The 22,095-nt window shown below is 42.3% G+C and overlaps 4 protein-coding genes across 4 annotated transcripts; 1 reads left to right on the top strand and 3 right to left on the bottom strand.

Moving 5' to 3' along the window:
- Nucleotides 1-14: 14 nt before the first annotated feature.
- snpha (syntaphilin a) lies at nt 15-3,989 on the top strand (the record flags this gene model as incomplete). Its single annotated transcript, XM_079178957.1, is given in 5 exon segments — nt 15-77; nt 80-141; nt 2,106-2,237; nt 2,455-2,604; nt 2,726-3,989. Coding segments are annotated over 5 exon segments (1,671 nt in total).
- Nucleotides 3,990-5,743: 1,754 nt separating this feature from the next.
- fkbp1aa (FKBP prolyl isomerase 1Aa) lies at nt 5,744-8,376 on the bottom strand. The gene is made up of 5 exons (XM_079168796.1): nt 8,305-8,376; nt 8,167-8,214; nt 7,501-7,613; nt 6,888-7,063; nt 5,744-6,626 (listed from the first exon to the last, which is right to left on the bottom strand). Exons 1-4 carry the CDS (start codon nt 8,339-8,341, stop codon nt 6,932-6,934), a joined length of 330 nt encoding a protein of 109 aa, XP_079024922.1. The 5' UTR covers nt 8,342-8,376; the 3' UTR covers nt 5,744-6,626; nt 6,888-6,931.
- A 925-nt stretch (nt 8,377-9,301) lies between these two features.
- On the bottom strand, nt 9,302-18,930 carry mfsd2al2 (major facilitator superfamily domain containing 2a-like 2; the record flags this gene model as incomplete). The annotated part of the gene is made up of 14 exons (XM_079175727.1): nt 9,302-10,284; nt 11,412-11,588; nt 11,671-11,814; nt 12,052-12,164; nt 12,267-12,350; nt 12,502-12,585; nt 12,759-12,880; nt 14,343-14,433; nt 15,461-15,627; nt 15,990-16,068; nt 16,788-16,920; nt 17,002-17,126; nt 17,209-17,328; nt 18,916-18,930. The coding sequence occupies 14 exons, from the start codon at nt 18,928-18,930 to the stop codon at nt 9,903-9,905; spliced, it is 1,836 nt and encodes a 611-aa protein (XP_079031853.1). The 3' UTR covers nt 9,302-9,902.
- A 222-nt stretch (nt 18,931-19,152) lies between these two features.
- Nucleotides 19,153-21,958, bottom strand: fam110a (family with sequence similarity 110 member A). The gene is made up of 2 exons (XM_079174685.1): nt 21,854-21,958; nt 19,153-20,638 (listed from the first exon to the last, which is right to left on the bottom strand). Exon 2 carries the CDS (start codon nt 20,485-20,487, stop codon nt 19,249-19,251), a length of 1,239 nt encoding a protein of 412 aa, XP_079030811.1. The 5' UTR covers nt 20,488-20,638; nt 21,854-21,958; the 3' UTR covers nt 19,153-19,248.
- Nucleotides 21,959-22,095: the final 137 nt, after the last annotated feature.

The following is a 22,095-nucleotide window of genomic DNA, read 5'->3' as shown; positions in this document are numbered from 1 at the left end:
TTCATGGCTGCAGGATGGACTCGCGTCAGCATCAGCAGCATCTTTTCTTCCTGTTGCCACCGGGGACTCTTCATCATCGACCATCAAGTGTGGCGGGAACCGAGGCTTCTCTACGATGCGCAACTTCCACCTGGCGAAATGGTATTGTTTGAAGAAGGTCTGTTAAAAAAAAAATCAGCTGTGTCGGTGTTTTGTGTGCGCGTGCACAGCTAACCAGAACCTTTGAGATTCAGAGTATAGTGTCCCTGTTAAATAACCGTATTTAGGACACACAGCTGGTACTTAATGTCTGTTTCTATCAGAAGCTGCGTTTTCTTTTAGGGAAAGTACCTGCTGGGTTGTTAGATGTCCTGTTCAGAGACTCCTTTATAGTCAGCTGACTTTTTCAGCTTATAATAAAAAAAAGTAATCACACCAGACCTGCCTGCTTATCTAACACTGCTTTACAGTATAGGCGACAGATGTGGGGAGGAAAACAAATCCTGCAATTGAATGCCATAATTATTATTCAAGGACACATCCCTATTTATCCCGAAGCATTGTGGCACCATCAGCTGACTATCTCATCTCCACGTCTGAAATGCTGCTTTCAGTAGTTCCATCCGTCTGCTGCATGTGTGCTGCTCGCCTCCACACCACACCGATACTCACACTTACGTAAGATGATTGCGTATTTCTCACCAATAACGTACTTGCCACTTGTTGCGCAGACAGAAGGGAGGGAGGTGAGATGTCCTGCTCGTCGTCCTAGAATTTAAATATAGGGCAAAATATTGATATGCGTGTGTTTCGTTTAGACTTTTCATTATCTGCTTACATCTGCTGTGTGTGCAGCCACTATAGAGATTTATCCATCATGTCAGGCCTAAAGATCAGCAGGTTGAAGTCAGGCACTTTTCAAGAAGGATGAGAATATTTTGTCCTCATCTTTCATTTTTGCTTTAAGATCGAAATTAACTTTTCCACAATAGGGGTGGTGAGCTTCCACCCAAAGCTACCTGATTACTTTTACTTTTATATATAAACAGGGGGCGGAGCTACCACTGAGGTCATGTCCTCTGTGTCAATCTACAGCTACAGTTTTTACAGCACCAAATTTAAACAAATAGGACGAGGGTTGGGTATAGATATCAGTGCCGGGATACCAAACTTTGGGAATATATAAACCTGTTTTGACCCTTTTATTAATTTAACAATAAATATCAAACTGCTCATTGCAGCAGAGTTTAACAGAATACGATTTACCAAAATAAAATGGTCTAAAGATAGAAAAAAAATAGAATATGAAATATCTGATTAAATAATAAGTAAATAAGCCTAAAACTCCAGCCAGCGCATTCAATACTTAACTCTTTTCAGTCTGTAGTCGATTTTGATACCCAGCTGTACAAGACAGATACCTTCATGTATGAGGGAATAAATTACAGATAATATAATTAAACAGTTTACAGAATACATTTAACATGAAAGATCCAAGTAAGTATATCTAAATATTTTGCCACGGCACTGCTTTTATGTAATAGGGTGATTTTTTTTATGTAGGGACCCTTGTTGTCACCAAATGTCAGATGTACTTTGTTGCCCTTTGACATCCGTTAATGTGAAGGTTCATCACGTTTATGTGCAGCTCTGCAGGACACAGCTCAGCGAGAGGCAGCTGACAGTGAACTCACTGTTCCCCTTTGTGTCAGCACAGAAAGGAGGCTTTATTTGCTGCTGGCGTACACTATTTTAATTAGGGTTAGGGTGACATTATTGTCATTGACTTGCAGTGAAGAAGCACATAATGGCCACAATGCACAAGGGATATTTGTGATTTAGATTACTGTTAGCTGATTTGCAGGTTTTGCCTCATGATTTCTTTGTAACTGTTCTTACGGTCCAGCTGTGAGGGCTCCTAGCATCCCTCTCTAGAGACAGCTGTGGAGCGGTTGGAGGTTCCTCGCACGTCAATGTCGCTCACTCCGAGTCGAAAGCCCTCCTCAGGTCAGCGCAGGTACTGTTTGCATCCTTTCAGTTTCAGAGTGATGCAAGACATATTTGTTGTTGTTTTTTTTACTTCTCACTGTATTTTAAAAGAATGTAATGTGGTCTCTCCCTCCAAGGCGCTCCGTTGGCACGGGTGGCGGCAGCGGCCGATATTCCCACAGTGATACATCCAGTATTCACACCTACCCCGGTCGGGTTAGGGCGGCAGAGGGCAGCCCCACAGCTCGGACATATCCTACCACACCCAGGTATATTATTATCATACAATTCTCTTTGTACTATATCTTGATATGATAATATGCCTCTAGGGTCATAGTCAACAGCAGTTTGATATGTTCCTAGCTTTTCACAATTCACTACCACTTGTTTGTTGTCAACCGGACTCACAATTTACTGTTCTCACACGTGATTAAGCAAAGAACTTTACGTTTATTTCCTCTTTTTTTTAACGCTGTGTTGATTCAGGCGACAAGCAAAGCACGCAGCTTGCAGTGACAACCATGGGATCAGGCCCCCGACCCCGGAGCAGTACCTTACCCCTCTGCAGCAGAAGGAGGTGTGTATACGACATCTGCGAGCCAGGCTGAGGGACAATGTGGAAAGACTACAACACAGGTGAGTTTTTTTTTTTTTCTCCTTCAAAATCCTTTTAGGGTTCCTGTTCGCTAACCACCGTGGTTTGTTTCTTTAAAAGAGAAATAACTCTGCTATCCACTTGTCCCTTACTCTTTATCAGAGACTGTGAAATAGATGGGTTGAGGACCCAACTGTACAGGATGCAGGAGGACTGGATAGAGGAGGAATGTCACCGCGTGGAGGCCCAGTTGGCGCTGAAAGAGGCCCGCAAAGAGATCCAACACCTTCAGGAGGTGGTGGATACAGTGAAGTCCAACCTGAGCGTCCGCGAACAAAACCCCCATGACCACAAGCCTTACTCGGGGCTGCAGGCAGCTCGGCAAGGGGGCAAGTCTCGCTCTTGTGGCTGTTCCCCAGCCAGCACTTTGAGTCGCAGCGCCACCCGCACCCGACTGAGCAGCGAGGCCCTGCATCTGGAGCACAGCCCGAACGCTCCCGAGTCAAGCAGAGCGTCTCGCCCGGCAGGACAAACCCACCTGCTCCTGGAGGCGGCCCTCCTGTCGGAGCAGCTGCCTCCGCAGGGCCACATGCGAGGCCCCCCGGCTGTGCCACGCGCTTCTTCCACCTACGAAAGGCTGTGCAGCGGGGGGGCGGTGTTGCCAATGTCACACTCCTGCCACGCCCTCAGTGGCAGCAGCAGCTGCAAGTGCAGTGGCCACACCTACCTCCCTCATCACCACTTGTTCCTGCATTTACCTCAGGAGGAGGCCCCGGTTGCAGCGGAAACTGCTGCTGCCCCTGCCAGTGATCCTATCCCTACTCCCTCTCCTGCAGTGGAGAAGAAACCAGAGGTGCGCTCCCAGGCCTGCAGCCCAACCATGACCTGGCTGTGTGAGGAAAGCGGCGTCGAAGAGCTGAGTATCATTTCTTTAGCCACAGCAGACGTCACCCCCTCAGAACCACATCTGTTTCCATCGTCTTTACCTGCCGGGCTCCCTCCTGAACCTTCATACAGCGTAGAGCCGCTACCAGCCGACAAACCAGAGGAGGTAACAAAGATGCCAGCAGAGCCCCACACCTGCCAGCCCCCCCGTACAGCTCCTCTCCCAGAGAGGCGGGACGCTACAGTGGTGGAGATAGAGGAGGACGATGGGGACGGAACCGAAGGTGCGAATGAAGACGGGTATTCCCCTCAGCTCTGCCACTGGAGCCGCTACTTCCTCGTGGATCTGTTGGCTTTGGCGATGCCAGTGGTCCCGACCATGGCGTGGCTGTGTCGAGGGGCGTCGCGGGAAGTCCTGCCGGTGTATCATATTGGCTCCCTGCTGAGAGGTTGCTGTGCTGTGGCCCTCCACTCACTTCGCCGCAGGGGTGCGGGCAGGGGACGCAGGCCAACCAGCATGAATGGGACAACACCAATCTGAGACATTAGGAAGACAACTCCCAACCTCTGCGATGCTGACTTCATTACGATTTGCTCATTGCCGTTTGTTGGATATCTCCTCTAATAAGATTTCTAGGTTTTACATACCGTCCTCGTGATTTCGTGGTCATGCCTTGCCTTAGAGAACAAATGATTAGTCGTACATTATTTCATTACTCAAATATACTTACTGCTACTGCCTGAGGTTTAAGTGGTGTTCTCTTTGTTGGAATCTGCATGTAACCCAGTTTGGTTGGGCTCCCTTGCTTGAATTAAAAAGCCTGTATCTGGATTTAGATGATACCTTCTGGGCAAAGATATGCACTTTGTCTTATGAAAATGAGCAGTAGAAAAATTGTCTGTTGAATGCTCCTCTATTTTCATCATCACATTTTTAAACATTGTTAAATGGGAGAGATGCAGTCATGACATTTGTTGGGCATCAACAAATACATGACAGTCAGTGGTTATCTGACAGGAGCAGTGAATAGATTCACAGAGCACAGTGAGTGAAGGCAGCAAAGTCATTTCCACCCACGAAAATATTGAATGTGGTTGAAAGCTGCCGGGACTTTTCCCTTTTGGAAAGCGTGCGCATCTAATCTGGTTCTGAGGTGCAGAACAGACAAATCACTGATATGTTTTGCCAATAAACAACACAAGGGAGTTTAAAACTATTTAGTTCATCCTCAACATTAACTAATTCATATTTTTTCTTGCTAAACTAATGAACCTGAGATTAAAAATAACAAAAATCTGCAGTTTACAAACTAAATATACAAAGTAGAGAAAACGGTAAACAAAGCACTTTGCTCATAGCTTTTCAGCAGGACGGACTTTAATCTGGTTGTGTATCTACAATCACATATTTCTATAAAAGCTTTAGCAGAACACACAGTAGATCGTGATCCACACAGCTAAATGAATGAAGGACTTGGATGAGCATTTTTTGTTTACTGACTTTGAGAAGAGATAACTGTTTTTGACACAGTGATATATTTTCTAATTGTACATGATCTTTGCACAGCTGCAAGCAAAGATTAACACTTTGCGTCAGTGTAGGTTGCTCCCACGGCACTGTTTAGCAGTTTATAATAATGATGTACTGTGTGTATCATTGTATACTCATCTTACAAGTGGCCCCTTTGTGTGTCGACTGAAATGGCTCAATTGTAACTATAAACTATGACGTGCAGTGTGTATGGTTACCGATTTCAGCCTTATTCTGCAGAAAGAGCAATGTTTTAGCTTTCAGGGATCTTTCCAATAAGGTTTTGTTGATTGTTCAATCAATAATTCAGCTTAAGACAGGAATAGCTACAAATTTAAATGTTAAATTTTAAATAAAGTGTAATATATCTGTTTGGAGGGACGCATATTGCAATGTTGGAACTTTTTACTTATTTTCAATTTGTTTGACTTCGGCTCCAGAGCAACTGCATTTCCTTCACATTAACAATTGCTTGATATTTCACTTATCCATCTCCATGTGAAACTAAACCTCCCATCAGCTTGGACTGTACATGCAAATAAAATAGTGATCAACTACTGCAAAATACCCGGGGTAGTTCCCCTCTTCTTGGAAAATAAAATATGCTTCTATCGGGTTTTTTTTATTATAGCGTGTAGTGTTTTGCAATACCATTAAATATGAATTCACAAATGAGGATTTAAAAAGGTAACACTATGATTAGTAGATCTTAACAGTGAGATACAATCATCCAAAAGGGAAGGAAAATAGCAGCTTGTGTTAAAATTACTCTTTTAATGTTTTTAGAGTACGGAACAGACCTTTTACAACAGCCACAGCTTGTTACACACAACTCCTTCAAACAAAGAATCACAAACCCCAAGACGTGCCTACAAATCTTTGTAGGGGAACTTACCATGCAAGTTTAGAAACCTTTTACCAAAGACCAAATATTTTTGTTTTGGCCAAAATAAAATGTTTCCCCAGATGTTTTGCAGTCCACAAGCCCCAAAGACGTCCAGTTGTGAGTGTTTCAGCAATAGTCATTTTACTCTTATAAATTAAGAATTGATGCTGCAGACAAAGACGCTCCTCCCTCTGCAGAGACCTGTAGGCTGCTCATGGCTATAATGTGCTTGATTCATGAATCCCTGGTTACAATGTATTCCACACTTTACATTTAACCCAATTACAAGTATCACAAAAGGTAATTCATAGAAATATCAGTGTCAAACAATTTATTCTTATTTTTATCCAAGACAATTAATTACCCGCAATCAATACAATTTTAGTGTAAAGGCCACAGAGCCACAGGAATGAGATTGATTCAATACTTATGACACTTATCTAAAACCTGGTCCTGATGGCAGACATAATTTGTAATTTTTTTTTTTTTTTTGGAGAAATATAAAACAAAACATCACCAAAAAAAAAATACATAGAATAGGACAAAATAAAACATGGGATGAGATGGCCTATGACTTATTACAGTATGGAACCTAAAGAATGGCATGGAGGATAAAGTTTTAAAGCAAGTGAAGAAACACAAATTGTAAATGTAAAAGGAGAGTGAACTAGTGACGATATAGACATAGGTCCTATGCAGGGTTCAAGAGCAGGAATCAGCCGTTATCATTTTTCCTCCATCTTCCCAAGATAGGAGTCGACCTGCGGTGAAATGAAAAAAGGGGCGTTAGTGCTGTGGTCAGGGAGGAGAGGATTACAGGATATGAAGACTACGCATACTATTCAATCTGTAAACATTGATCTAAATTGCAACGGCTAAATGTATAGTCACTGTGTATACAATAAATGTAAGCGCAGTGCTGAAAAAAAGCCATTCATCACTCACACTTGAGATACTTTGAAAAGCTACATAATTACCCCCATCCACCTAGAATAGGGTTAGATAAAATAAAAGATTCTTACCCTGAACATTTGAGTGGAATTTAACAAAAGTGAGTGCACAGGTTTCAGGCTTCCAGACTGATCAGCTCCACATCGAAGGTGAGAGTGGCGTTTGCTGGGATGATCCCTGGGTGCCCTTTGCTGCCGTAGGCAAAGTCTGGTGAGCAAATCAGCTTTGCACGCTGACCTACACTCATCTGTGGAGGAGATGGAAGAGGTACTTATTCGAGTTCAACTGCAAAAAACACAAAATCCATTCTTTAAATTGGACATCCCGTGAAATATAAAAAAAAAATGTAAAACAGCATAATTGCCGAGTAGGTTTTTACACAGGCCTACAGTGAATAGGTGAGTAGATAATACAAGATAAAGGCAAGTACAGCAAACAGTCAAGAAGCATAAATATAATTTAAACTGACGAAAAATATGAACAGATCGGTTTAAAAATTAAGAGCTCAACAGCTTTGTGCAACAATATTTTCCAAGGAATGTGCATCAATTCACAGTATAATGTCTAGAGACTTTGTGCAGGTATACTACTGTTGCCATTAACTTAAGTAGCACACATGTGATGAAGAGTATATGACGCTAAATATCCACTATTCACGTTAAGAGTTTAAAACACTCTGCTCACCTGCGCTACTCCTTCTTCCCAACCACGAATAACCTCCTGGTGTCCAATCTTGAATTTGAACGGCTTCCCCCGGGACCTCGAAGAATCAAACACTTTCCCGTCTGCCAGTGTGCCTGATAAAAACCATGAATACATATGTATCGATGTATCAGTTGGGGTTGTTGATAAGTCTGTAGCCTCATAACGGTTACAGAGCTGTGAGCTACCGTTAGTCGACTAGCATCATGGGGCCGGTTAGCTTACGTTAGTGGGCTGACAGCAGCTACGGTACCGTTACCTCGAGAAGAGCTCCGTCCTTCTTAATGCCACTGATAATAGCAGTACGAACGTTTTAATTGTTCAATAAATGACACAAGTCGGCGAATGTCTGGCTGTAGCGCCACCTTAGCTAGCGTTAGCCGAACAGACACAACAAGCAATTTGTTACGCTAAACATGGCATTGAACGTTAGCTGCGATGCTAGCCAGCACAAGCAGCAATATGCAACCAGTTAGCTAGCGTTAAGTGAAACAAACCACGCAAACAACCGGCTTTCACACCGCTTTAAGCTCGCGTTTACGGGCTGCATGTAGCTGCACGTTGGCTAAAAAGCACCCCAAAAGAACATTAATGTAAGCGTCCAGATTGTTAAGCTCCATTCAGCAGTAGTCCAGCCTCCATACTCACCGACATAGTGTACCACGACGCGCTGCCCCTTCTTCGGAAATGTCCGTCCTGAAAATAAAAGAGTGTGTTTAACAATGGACCGGACACACTGTGAATGTATCCGTATTTAAGTCGTTAAATGAGGCACATTATCCCCACCATCGCCCGGAGTTATGGTCTCAATGTCTACTCCCATCTTGGCTCTTCGGGTATCCTTCCTCTTGACCACCCTACAGTACGAGCGGAAGCAGCAGACAGGGGGCGTCCTGTTGACGTGCGGGTGGGCAACAATTTATGAAGGAGGCATTCTTTTTATAATGAAATATACCTTAATTGGCAACTAAACCCAAACAACCACATGTTTTACAAACTGTGACACAAATCTAATCTTTATAACAAAATGAGATTGTTGGCTTGTGATCATTCAATCCAATATAGAAAGTGTTTGCATGGATGTTTTCTTGTTTTTTAATTAAAGATGGTGCGAGTGTACACAAATCGTGTTTTAGTGGCAGAAAAGTGCCAGCAGGCCGCTAGGGAGAGATTCATCCCAGCATTTCATCCAAAAAGCGCATAAAGCATTTTGTTGTGTTTCTATAAAAACAATCTCTTCTTAACAACATACCATCACTTTAACAAGCGTTGTATGATATACTAGCACCGCTCCTTTGCTTTTTATTATCTATTTGTGCTAAAAGTAGTACTAATACTAAAGTCTATGTGCCATGATCACCAACCGGAGGATACTGGAACTCATACTTTGAATGGATGAACGGCAATAAAAACATGAACTCACCAGCAACAATCCCTGTCCACCCGATCGATTTACTCCCACAAAATAACTTTTTATTATATTATAATATGTGTTATGCTAGTGTCTATGTGACATTTACATCTCAGAATAGACAGACACGGACACATCAACCTTCCCCTCCATTTTATAATGTCACCAGAAGTTCAGAGATTTTAATAACTGACAACTGTGTGAATGATTTCCAAGCATAAAAAATATTTATAACAAGCATGTGTTGCAAACATTGACAACAAGAGTAGTTTACTTACAATTTATAAGCTACTATAATTTCCCAAAAAAGTCAACTTTAATCTCAAGGACAGCAAATGCCTCCTTTTCAAAAATAAACAACTTTTTAGACAGCACTGTAGACAAGCAATAAAATGAAATTAAGCAGAACAATTGATAGAGGAACGCTGTCGAGACATATAATATTCAAGGAAATTATTTACGGGACTTTTCATTGCAGCAAGAAAACAATAACAATTTTAATTTAAAAGCCCAATCAGTATTTTTTTCCCCACATTCACTTGAGTGTTTCTTAAAAAATGTAGCCCTCCATACAATCCTGGATACGTTGTTACGATGAGAACCATTACGTGTTGTTCCAATTTCTGGCATAAAGACATATTCCTTTCAATCCAGCAGATTTCACAAAATATTTGGGAATAAAATGAGAGTCCTGCTGCCATAAATGCCACCTTTATGAAACACCTCTCCTACACAGTGCCAAATACATAATACAAAGCTATAAATAATACGGTAGTATTACAGGATTGGTGTATTGGATTGTGTTGCAATGTGCGTAGGTTTATATCTTTCTGGTAACACAGTATGGGAAAGTGACTACTTAAAGGAATAGTTTGATATTTTGGGAAACTATTTGCTTTCTTGGCGAGCATTAGAGGAGAAGATCGATACCGCTGTCATGTTTGTACGCTGAATGTGAAGCTATGGTATCTGACTATACCCATGTCTTTTTGGATCTCACATTTGACCTGCTGGAGGAAGGCCCAGGATCATTCTCAGGAACATTTCTCCCCCGTTTATCTTCTCCTGAGTGCTGGAGTGAGTTGAGTCTCTGCTTGTGACACTGAGGATTTACATTTGACTGGACAACCGATTTAGGCCTGTTGTATTCCCCAGTGGGGCTCTTTGATACATCTGAATGGACACACGGCTTAACTGAGCATGTTCTATCACGATTGTAACAACCGGGTGAGGCATTTGACTTGTACAACATGTTGGTCTTTATGTTATCATGTGAAGTTGATGTCGCACTAGCATGGGGATGCAGAATTGCCGGCTGCTCTGCGTTTTCCGATGACGGTGACGTAACTTCTGGGCTAGATGAAGAATAAAAAGAAAAAAAATAATGACTATAACGACCATAGAATAAAAACAAGTATGCATGTATATAAATTGGTTTTAGCTTTTTTTCAGAAGTTTGTCAGAGAAATATGAATTTCAATGAGATCTATACTATTCATCAGGAAAGAGTGATAACTATTTAATAACAGACATTTAACTGCTTTGAGTTGCTGAAGGCATATTTTTGCAATAGCTGTTTCACCCTGTTTCCGGTCTTTATGCTAAGCTAAGCTAACAGGCCCCTGACTGAGCATTCAGTTAGCATCAGTTAGCATCAATCTTATCATCTAACTCTCGGCTAGAAAATGAACAAGCATATCCCCCAAAATTACTTTTTAATCTATATTGACTTTAAATGTAGTAGCAATGCTGACAAACAAACCAACGATTCCAAACTCTGGGAAGTAACTTCACAGCTTGATATAACAGGAATGCTATTTGAAATCCAGACCCCTGACTGTGAACTTAAACTAACTGCTATGAAATATTTATTTGGCCTGTTGGGAGCAGCACAAACAAGTTGTGAACACAACATGACGTATCGTCACTTTTTACGTCGATATGGTGAACTTATTAGCAAACAGTTGCTTATTTACACATCCAGCAATTATGGAGCAACATTATCATTCATTTAGAGACGTGTTTCTGTCCCCCTGATGAATGTAAGTCAGATATTTGTTTTTCTTAATCTCTGATTTGGTCTTTACAGCTGTTGCTAAATGCTCGACTAAGTCTCTAACTGTGCCTGTAGTTTGGTTCTGAGCAGGTGGTGCGCAGTGAGTTTTCAGAGCTTTTTCGGTGAAAACAGCTGCCTGCTGCGGCTGAAAACGACGCTATGAGAGCAGTGAGCGTGAACAGTGAAGCTGTGGGTCGGACAGCTAAATAATAAGCTGAAACTAAGCTTCATAAATCCAAGGAGGGGAGCTGTAGATTCGGGTGATAATACTCTGTAGGTTCATCACTATGAGTGACCCCTTTGTCATTGTCATTTAATACGTTGTTATTCGGAAAATATCTATTATAGCCACTTTAAAGATGACATGTCAGGAGCCATTTGTGGCTTCCTCTTTTGAGAGGATAATTCACCCAAAAAGCCACTCACTGAATTGTGGTCAGTTGTTCCTGATGCTGCAAACATTGCCTCTCATTGATCGGGTAGGAGTGAAAAAAGACCATCCCTGTCAGCAAAAGTGCGATGGGAACCGGTGAGAACAGCACAATCAGAGCCGTCACCACTCCGTCCCCATGTTCGCAGGCACCGGCTCTGTAGCCCGCAAACCTGCAGACGAGGAGAAAACCAAATGTGATGGTCCAACAGGCGTACGTAACACATAAAGTGAGTGGCCGGAAGATTGACTCACTGTAATGTCATGGTTGAGATGCCAACAGACAGGCCGCCCGCCAGCTTACTGCAGAAGGCATAACAAGTGAAAAACATGGGCTCCAGGTCTTTGCAGGAGGGGTGTCTCACAGCAAAGTCGTCCACCACATCTGGGAGCATAGACCTGATACAGAACAAGCTGACATATGTCATATCAAAACCACCATGTCAATTTTAGAGGAGGAGAACTGACCAGTCAACAAAAACTGATCATTGCTAGAATATTCATAAGCAGCCAGGGTCAGGTAGAGGCATTGTGAATGATTCATGTGCACAACATTCAGTTCTGATACTGATTAGATCTGACAGGAAGTCTTGGAAAGGTTTTAGAACTGTGTGTCCTCGCTGGGCGCTGACTCACCAGGGTAGCAAGAACATGGTTGCCGCACTGAATCCCATCAGAACGCACATAATCATGAAGACTGGCAGGTTACTGGGAACAGAGGCAACTATAATAACTGCTGGGATGAAGAGCTGAGAGAGACATGAACAGGCTTTACCGAACGGAAGAGGTTGAAGGTGCGGAAAATGACTCATCATACAGATTGTTATACAGGCATATGTGTGATTCCTTACTGATATTCCGATGTAAAGTGTGGGCTTCTTTCCTATTCTCAGAAGAACTGTTTGCCACAGAGGAACTGCTACTGAGGCAGAAGCCTGCAAAAATATTGAGACCTTTTCATTTGAAACTTAAAATGACTCTCGTCTCGTAAATCGTCAGAAGGCTTTTGAAATAGTTCAGTTTGTGCATATATAAACATATTGGCGAGCAGAGTGTGTGATTCCAGTTAGTTGTTAGTTATTTTACCAGCAGAACCAGCAGGAGGTGCTGGAACTGGGCTCCCTGCCCAGCTGCATGGCTGCAGAAAAGTGCAAAATTACCCAGGGACATCTGAGATAAAAGAGATAAGGGACATGAAATACAAAGAAAATTATAATTATGGTTTAACCATTCCTCTTCTTCGAACCATTAAATACATGCATGCCTTTCAGAAATACATCTTATTAGCTTATTTTCATCAGAGCCGAGGTATGCAACACAGCCGCCATGAGCTCAAACTGCACCTGAAAAGCAAGTGTAATGAACACAAAGCCAAGCACCAGTCGTTGGAAAGGAATGTGACAGATCAGCATCTTCAGCGAGGTCAGAAAGGACGGTCGTATTTTGTCATCACAGCAGAGAGGGGCTGCAAAAAAAAAACATAACGATATGTCAAGGAAAGGCGAGTATAGGGTATACAATGTTCTCATTTGCTTTGTATTGCAATGTGTATGTGGGTCATTCGACAGAAAGGGTGAGTACAGATCTGCTGAAATGTATTCCTCCTTGCATACCAAAAACGTATTAACAAACTTCTAAACTTAATTAATCCACAAAACGTTGAGCTTAATGTATTTTTTATTTCTTTTATATATTTCATTAAAAAAATGCATGTGTGGTTTCTTTGTCATTGGTAATAAAATGATAAAAAAATCAAGAAAAAATATTTGATTATTTTCATTTTTAATAAAACTGCCGACCTTTAAACAACATTGTCAGGATTTATTTGATTTGCAGTATCATTTTTTTCTGCCCCCCCAAAAAAAGAAGAATATTCAAACAAAAATGGTGAAATACTACCTGGAAAATATCACCGTATCATTGCATCACCAATCAACACACAAAAGATTGCTAGAAATGAAATACATCTACAATATCACATCAGTGAAAACACATTTAACACCAGTGATGCAATATAACAACAATGACATTCTTGACAGTATTTTTCATCTAATTTCAATTCACGTTTCAAACTATTTATTTAAAAAATTCTATGTAACTTGTTTTGAAGTTGTGGTGTTGCAAACAGTGTTGTCGGCCATGTTGTCCACATTTTTAGAATCTGAGAGACCATGTGTGTCAGCCATGAATTGAAGATTTTCATGAGTCTTACACTGGCATGTCTCTGTCCTGCTCATTTGGTTTTACAACCCAAATGGTCTGTCTGCATAAGAAACAACCCTATGCTCAGCTACAAACCTCACATGAAGGTTGTGCAATAAGTCACAAAGTAACCTTCTCTACTTCTTGACCTTCTGTGCGGCGATTGTGTTTTTTCCCCCCCAAGGTCGTCTCTCAGGTAGAACTGTCTCACTGATCTTGAAGTATTCTTTCTACTCTTGTGGCTTGACTCCCAGGACTCTCAGAATTTTCAGAATTTGCTGGTTGGTGTTGTTTTGTGAAGTATCTCCTCTTGTATTTGTTACATTGTTTTGTGACCAGTTTTAGTTTCTCCTCCAATTCCTGGATTTTTCTTCGTCTAAAAAAAGGTTTTAAATGAAACGTAAAGGCTCCACTTCCATGTATGATAAAAGTGACAACTACTAGAACTTAGGATTTTAAATACATTGCCAAATTGAACATTGAAAATTAGATGAATAAACTTAGTTTTATCATTGCAAGGACAGTCTTTAATTATTGAATATGTACGATTCATGTGATTTTTAAGTTGAGTGATGTTAAGTGGCGTCTGCACAAGTAAGTGACAGCACTTCCTCCATTTTTGTAGAATGACCCATGTATGTATCTATATATCTAAATATATCAATATCTATCTACATATAAATGTATATATTCAGTATTTGAGCATTAAACATTGAATGACTCACCACGCTGCTCCGTCACCCCCAGGAAGAGAACCAAGCTGCTGAGGAAAAACAAGCCACCCATGATCAGAGCTGAGGTCAGGAAAGCCTTTTGCTGGGAGCAAAATACACAAATGAAACAATTAAATATAAATAAAGCACAATATTATGCTGCAAATAAACAACCCCCTTTGAGGCATACAAACACACGTAAACAGTCCTTACTGGTTAAAATGTGTGTTATTCTGTTATTACTTTGCCTTAGGATCATGACATGGACCAGTTATTCCACTTTTAAGAATTGTTTTATCGCATTATTATCAACAGTTTAAAGATGATATATAAACCTTAAATATGCACAGTGTTCCCTTTTGCCGAGATTTAGCTGACCTAGATGATACGATTCCTGCCACTCATCAGTTCATTAGCCAACGTTAAATATGAAGCATGTGCTCGAGGCGGTTAGCTTATTAGCATAAAAATAGGAAAGCAGCTAGCTTGACTCTGCTAGCCCGAATCAGCATTTCAGGACTCATTTTTGTAAAAAACATGAATAAGAAAAATATAATGCCTTGATTAGTGAGGTTAATGTTGCTCTAATGTGGATTTAATTGCCAAGGCATAGTCAGGCTAGCTACCTTTATGCTAGTTTACGCTCATTTTCACTGGCTCCAACGGTTAGCTTATTAGCATAAAAACTGGTGGAAAGCAGCTAGCCTGACTTTTGTAGGTGAGAAAATCAACCTACTAGTACTTATTTATTGAGTGGTGGTTAATGGTGCAAAAGGCAGATTTCTTACCAACGGGCAGAGCCAGGCGGGCTAGTTAGCGTAGTTTTATGCTAGGATACGCTAAATTAATTGTCACTGCCTCCAGCTTTATATTCAATGTACAAATATGAGAGTGTTTGTATTTTATCATGAAACATTAACTGTAGACTAACTCCTTACATGAAAGAAAGGGAACACACACACACATAGAATACACACCAAGGCCTATGTTGTGCTGATTACAGGGTAACAAGATACTCCTGGGACTATGAGAGTACAATGCCAATGCAATGCTGCTGGGCTGCTACAGAAATATGAGTGTTATCTCATTCTCAGCCAGAGTGACCACTTTTATTTTCACATTTCATCTACCGTTTCCTGAAGTGGTGCAGTTTGTGGGGAAGATGTGCTCTGGGGTATTGTTTCATGAGCCTGGCCCAGCTGTTCACAGCTCTCTTGCTTTTCTTCGTTGTACACCGCTATAACTTGACCCTGCATTACAGAAGCCAACAGCATGGCCACCATCTTCACACACATTCCTGCCAAAGAAGGTTTAGAGAAGGGGACAAGAAGTGCAGTCGTGGAAGCGGTAAACTATTCAGATCCTTTACTTAAGTCAAAGTAGGCTACAGGGGAAATTACTGCAGTACAAGTCCTGTATTCAAGACCTTACTCAAGTAAAAGCATCAGCAGAAACGACTGCTCAAGTAGAAGTACTCATTCTGCAGTAAATTGTTCCTGTCAGTGTTTTTTATATTATGTTTTTGGATTGCTATCACTGCTGCATTGACGTGTATGTTGCATTTAACTGCTGTGGATATGCTTTTAACTTCTTCATATGCTGTTGGGTAGATTCATGGGAATAAGCATCCGAGATGATTGTGAGTATTGGTACTCTTACTGTAGGCCGTGGCAGAGTCCCTGTCTCTGTGATTTCCCCCTAGGAACATGTTGAGTGAGAGGTAGGGAACGTTGTAGCACTGTTAATGAACATCAGAAGACAACATGATACCAACTGACAGCACATGAGGCGTGTGAAACTCAGTAGCCATGGTGACACAGCTTGGAGCAAAGCAGCAACAGTGTCATGAGACTGGTAGGAAATTCTGTCACCATGGTGACATGAGGAAGATGAAGAGGAAGGAAGTTTACCGAAGCACAAGATGGTGGATAGATGATTAAGAAATGTGTACAAGCAGCGGGGAAATAAGTGGTTAAAACATAAAAGTAGCAGTATAACAATGTAAAACAATTCTACATTCCAAGTAAAATTTCTGTGTTCAAAGGTGTACTTAATTAAAAGTACAGCAGTTCTCCATGGATTTAGCGTTTTCATACTTTCACAGTATTTATATAGCACTCAGACCTGCTTTAGAATTAAAAAAAGATATGAAAATCTCACTTTTTTTCCGCAAACGACTAACAACTCATCTGTCACCTGTGACAAGAGGCTCCTACTAGACACTTTTTGTCATTTTTATTGTACTTTACAAGGCTATTATGTATTTTTTATTGTAAAATGTTAATTTGAAAAGTAACTAAAACCTGCAGCTGTCAGATAAATGTAGTGGAGTCAAAAGTAAAGAAATTCCCTCCGAGATTTAGTGTAGTAGAAGCATAAAGTACAGAATAAAATGGAAATATACAAGTGTAGTGCAAGTGTTACTGAGCGATAAGTGCCTGTAACACACTGACTTACACTCATGAGGGTCTCGAACAGGCAGGCCACTGTGAGGAACCACAGCACGCTGAGACCCTGCGACATTGAACCATGAGGCACAAACCACAGCAGCAGATAGAACAGGATGCCAAACGGAGTAGAGAGAACCAGCCTGTGGGATGAACATTGTTCACATGAATTGTAGCCTAATTCAATATGAAGTGTGTTAAACATGTGGCTCCCGCCAACCAACCATGGCGTGAGTTTTCCGATGGGTGTCCAGTTACTGCAGCTCACCAGATATCCAACCAGAGGGTCGGTCACAGCATCCCAGGCCCGACTCACGAATTGAATCATGGAGACATAAGAGGCCTCCATCTGTAGAAATACTGAGGTATTTTATTTTGAAATTAAGATAAGCACATATATCGTAAGGAATACAGATCATTTTAACTCGTACCTGCACAACATCCAGGAGAAAAATCTGCAGGGAAATACCTATAGCAGCTGTAGTAATCTGATTAGGGACCTCACCCACAGCATAACACACCTTCCTGGTCAGAGGAATCCCCCCCGACCCCTGTGGAGAGCAGAGTGAAGAACAGACAGGAAAGTGGAGGGAAATATTTCTGTTCTCCATTTAAAAAAATAAATAAACTCAGTTCAAACATTTAGCCGTTTTGTGAATACACAGTTTTTCTGTTCACACAACGAGAGCGTGGGTTGCAAAACGTTTAAAATTCAGATTTTAACTGAGATTTCTTCTGCTCACAATAGTCTCAATCTGTTTCCCTCTGAAGAGAAATCTGGTTTCTCTTGTGTCGGTTCAGTTACATTGTGAAAAGCTGCAGACAGGCTACAGCACTTTTGACTCTCTAATCAGTATGAAGTTACGTGAAAAGAGACACACCGGGTTGGTTAGCAGTGTTTCAAACCAAACAAGAATATTCTGTATGAAGTTTGGAATATGGAAGAATATCACAATAGGGGATGTAGATTTAAGTCTATAGTCAGATGTAAATAATGTCAATGGTTTTCAACTTTAATTGTTTAAAGAGTTTTGTGAGGAAAAATCCTCCTGGAACAGGCCTTTTCTGTTTGCTTTTCGTTTCGTTTGATCTCAAATTAGGCTTTTGCTTCTAACAATGCTTCAATCCAGAAAACATATTGCTGAGACGGTTGAATTTAAAAACACCATCATCTGAGAGAGCAATACATGGAATAATAATGTTAGCTGAAGTATTACAAAAGACACCTACAAAATCTATTTGCCTATTTTGAATATGAATGCAAAAGTAGGGAAAAAACGAGAGGATATTTGGTAAGATATTTAAAGATATTTAATTTGGGAAACTTACCCTCTGCTGACCTTCGCTGCATGAGTTTCTATCTGTGGCCTGTTTTAATAACCGACTCTTTAATGCCTGTACTTGATTCGCAAAAGTATCAAGACAACTCATCCTTTGAAGTAAATACGAATAATTCCACATGCAGACCGACAGTTACAGTAGCTCTCTCCTCCCACACACATCTGTACTCAAGTCCCACTTGTTTCACACTGAAATCGGGTTGAGCAACTCCTTCGTCTTTGAAAGTGTGGCGCTGTCATCCAGCCCACCTGCTCGTATCTGACAATAAGAATGAATGTGAATGAACTGGCTCAACAACAAAGATTATTAAGCGTCTGTTCCTTGACAAAACAATGATTAATGATCATAATTTTACCTATTTGTTAGAATTTTTTAATGGAGTTTGGCTGCAGGCTTTAAATGCCATGTATGTATATCCTTTAAAGATATAATCAAAATACCTCCTACTGGTTCTACAGGTAAGATGCAGCTAACTGGAATCACACAATCTCTGCTCTCCTTGATGTTCATGAATGCAACATTTGGATATCTTTCTAAGAATTTGACAAGGGGCAAAATTAAACAAAACTAATTAAAAAAATTGTAGTTTTACTATTTTCTAAGTGGCAGTTCCTACTTCTGAGATTGAGGCAAAGAGGCCACGGTTTTAATTGGCCCATCATTCTCAGTAAGGACTGCTCTGACCTCTTGTGGAACAGCAGTGAAACTCTCCTCCATCAAATGAAGCCTGTTGATCCTGTTCTCCTCTCCCTGACAATTTCATGATCAGCAAAAGAGAAAGCAAAAGCAATTTTCACAAAGATTTTCGCCATTTTCGCCAAAGAAGATGCTTCCATCATTCAGTGTTCGATGCTGTTCATTTACGTGATTGTGACCAGAGATGACACTCTGACTTCCCCATTATGAGACCCACAAAAAATAAAACTGTTTTTCAATAACAAAAATGTCATAAAATTTCTAATTTTGTAAAATAGAACACACACAAACATGAGAACAAAAGGGAAATGAATTACTTGGCAGACAAATTGCTTCCATCACATCAGTTTAATCATGAGATCCCATCACTCCTTGTGTTATGCAATTTTGACATTTTCTTTGTCTTCTAAATCTTATAGACATTTTCCACCATCTTATAAATTTGTGCTCTTACTTGCATTGTCTTTGGACTGACGGAGTCCATACAGCCATTTGATTACTCTTGCATTCCGCTCAATGACAGAAACACCGTAGGGAACGCGCTCTGCAGCATTGCCAGCATCCTCATCCTCCTCCTCTTCCTCTTCTTTACCAGAGCCCGCACACTCGGACCCTGGAGCGCTCACGCTGCGGAAACGGGCCATGGACACGATGTCAGAGCTCGATCCAGTCAACTGGAGGTCTGCAGGGTCCAACCCGCACAGGTTGAAGAAGCGCTCCAGGTCTGTCCCGGCTCGGGAGCACCGGTCACTCATGTCCGACTTAGACCGGGTCAGAGAGGGCCGCTTCCTGGAGCTGGAGGAGGACAAACGGGTAATCGCTGGGGAGAGAGGAGGGAAAACAGGGAGGCCGGGGGGAGGTGGAGCAGGGACGAGGGTGTCAGCTGGAGAGGAGGGCGGAAGGTCAGGTTTAGACAGAGCAACAACAGGTTTCAGAGGAGAAGGACGTGGTGGTGTCCGGGTGTGGAAGAGACGCAGGTGTGAAGTAGCCGGGCGGAGTGGAAACTTTGAGTGTAACGGTATGGGCTGAAGGGGCTGCCGGATGTACTGAGGTGGTCCGCGGGCCGTCCTCGCGGGGCCGGCCTGAGGCATGACGTCCACTCTTCGTATGGTCCTGGCAGCTGGAGACCCAGAAGAGCCGAGACTCTCCACCTTGGGAGGTCCAGAGGCTTTTAATCTCACCTTAGCTGGACTGGACCAGTCCGGACGAGGGGGTGGACACGGCCTTTCCTTTTTCTGTTGTGCCCCTGCAGGTGTGGGGCAAGGGGAGCTGTGTGGCGTGTCAGCACCGTCCAGAGCTTTACTGTCATTTACACCACTGATCAGGTTACTCAGATGCTTCAAGTCGAGCTGGACTTCTTCCTGCTTTGTTTTCGTCTGGGTGGGGGTCTTCCTGGTGGGCCGCAGAGCGGTGCCGGGGTTCAGCAGAGGCGTACGCACCTCAGGAGGCCTGACCGGCAGCTGTTTAGAAAGAGCCACCTGACTCTTGACATATTTAGCCTTGTCTGCTTCCAGCCTCTCCACCGCACTCTGCTTTGGTCCACCTGCTACCGTCTTGAACTGCCGGTAGAAGTCCGGCCCCACTGGCCCCTTGGGCCGCAAGCGTGGGGGTGTAGCAGCTACAGCGGTCCTCGCCTGTTGCCTCACTGGGTGTTGGAGAGTCTCCAAAGGCATTTTGTAAAACCTGTAGTCGTACCTGTCCTTGTGCGCTCTCTGTTCACAGCTTTTTCTTTGGCCACCCTGAAATAAATCTCCCGGTTGTGCAGAAATTGAGATGTAAACTCAGCATCTCAGAGGAGCTCTACTTCCCTGACATTTGGACTTCCTGTGGAAAAGAGAGACACATCAGTCAGGACACAGACAGATCAATAAGGAACTCAAATGAACAGTCAATAAAACATTTACCTTAAAAGACAAGCAAGTGTCTTCTTCAGACTCTTTTAGTACTGTAACACAGCCAACGCCACGAAGACACGTCCACCCATGAACCCTCCCCTTTCTTAAAAACTGCAGCCAATCACCCGCTAAAAGCCTTCTCCATCTCCATCTCACAGGTTTATTGGCTGCTGGCTCAGACGGATCTGAACAATCACCCTCAGTCATCCATCTCCCCGTAGACAAACACACAATAAAACTGACACTTCATTTTCAGTCGGTAGAAGGCCCGTGAAAAGAGTGGCAGAAGTGTGTGTGTGTGTCGGGGAGGTGCAACAGGACAGCTGTCAACAAGCTATTGTCTGGAGGCAATACAGAGCCAATCACACACACACCAACAGCTGCTATGGGAACAATGGCTCCCCATCTTTAAATAAAGCAGCCAGTTGCCAGGGTTTGAAAGCGGGCTTCTTCCTGAACTACAAGTTCTCTGGAAGTTAAGTAAAGTCAGAACAACGGGGTTCAACTTAGCATCCCTCTTCTGGTTCAGTGACAAGCCCCGAACTTTGGTGAAGGTCACAAAAATGAACTTGGTAAGGCGGCCTTTTTCGCACTTCTGTATATACTTAAGATACTGTGAGCGTTTGAATCAGTCTGCAACGGCCAGTCACATTCTTTACATATTTGCCATGCCAGTCTGAGCCAGGCCAAACTCCTGCTGACAGAGCCGGGAACCTGTTCTGAACCTCCACTCGTCACCTGAAGTCTACAGATACACACAATAGAAACAAGGTTCGAAGTAAAGACCACCAGCACCATGATACATATATAGATATCATTAAAAAGGTAGCAGGCTGGCGTGTTACTACAAAGCAAAGAGGAATGTCGAGAGGTGAGTCAGACAAACAAAAATAGAGCCACTAATTGAATGTTTCTGAGTCAAGTGCCAGCATTGAGAGCAAATGACAAACACGGAGCGAAGCAGGAAGAAATGGAAACACAAAGGTGGGGAGCAGGTAAACAACAAAAAGAATGTCCCACATGTACTCAAGGCCTCCACCAGTCTTGTCCTGACACGCTCAACTCTTCTCTGCGTCTATGAAGGTGTGGGTTAGCTGTTACAGTTTAGATTCTTTTAGTTTTGGCATTTCTAAAGAGAACTCACCTTGACAGCTCCTGTGGATCTCCTGAGCCTCTCTTTAGTTTCTTGCCCAGCGAACACACGGTCCTGCTGAGGCGAATGTGTGTGAAAGTGTTTGAAATGAGTAGTAGCAGCAGTCAAGACAAACCTGTTTGACAACTCATGTGTGCTCCGCCCCCTCTCGCTGATTGGTCCGATCGCTCTCCTACAAGGAAACAATCTGACCTCTTTTTGGTCACATGACGCTGCCATTGTTTGGTGCTGCT

The sequence above is a fragment of the Pholis gunnellus genome (genome assembly GCF_910591455.1).
Source record: "Pholis gunnellus genome assembly, chromosome: 2".
NCBI lineage: Eukaryota > Metazoa > Chordata > Actinopteri > Perciformes > Pholidae > Pholis > Pholis gunnellus.
The sequence above is the reverse complement of the archived record's forward strand: the minus strand, read 5'-3'. Positions and strand labels throughout refer to the sequence as shown.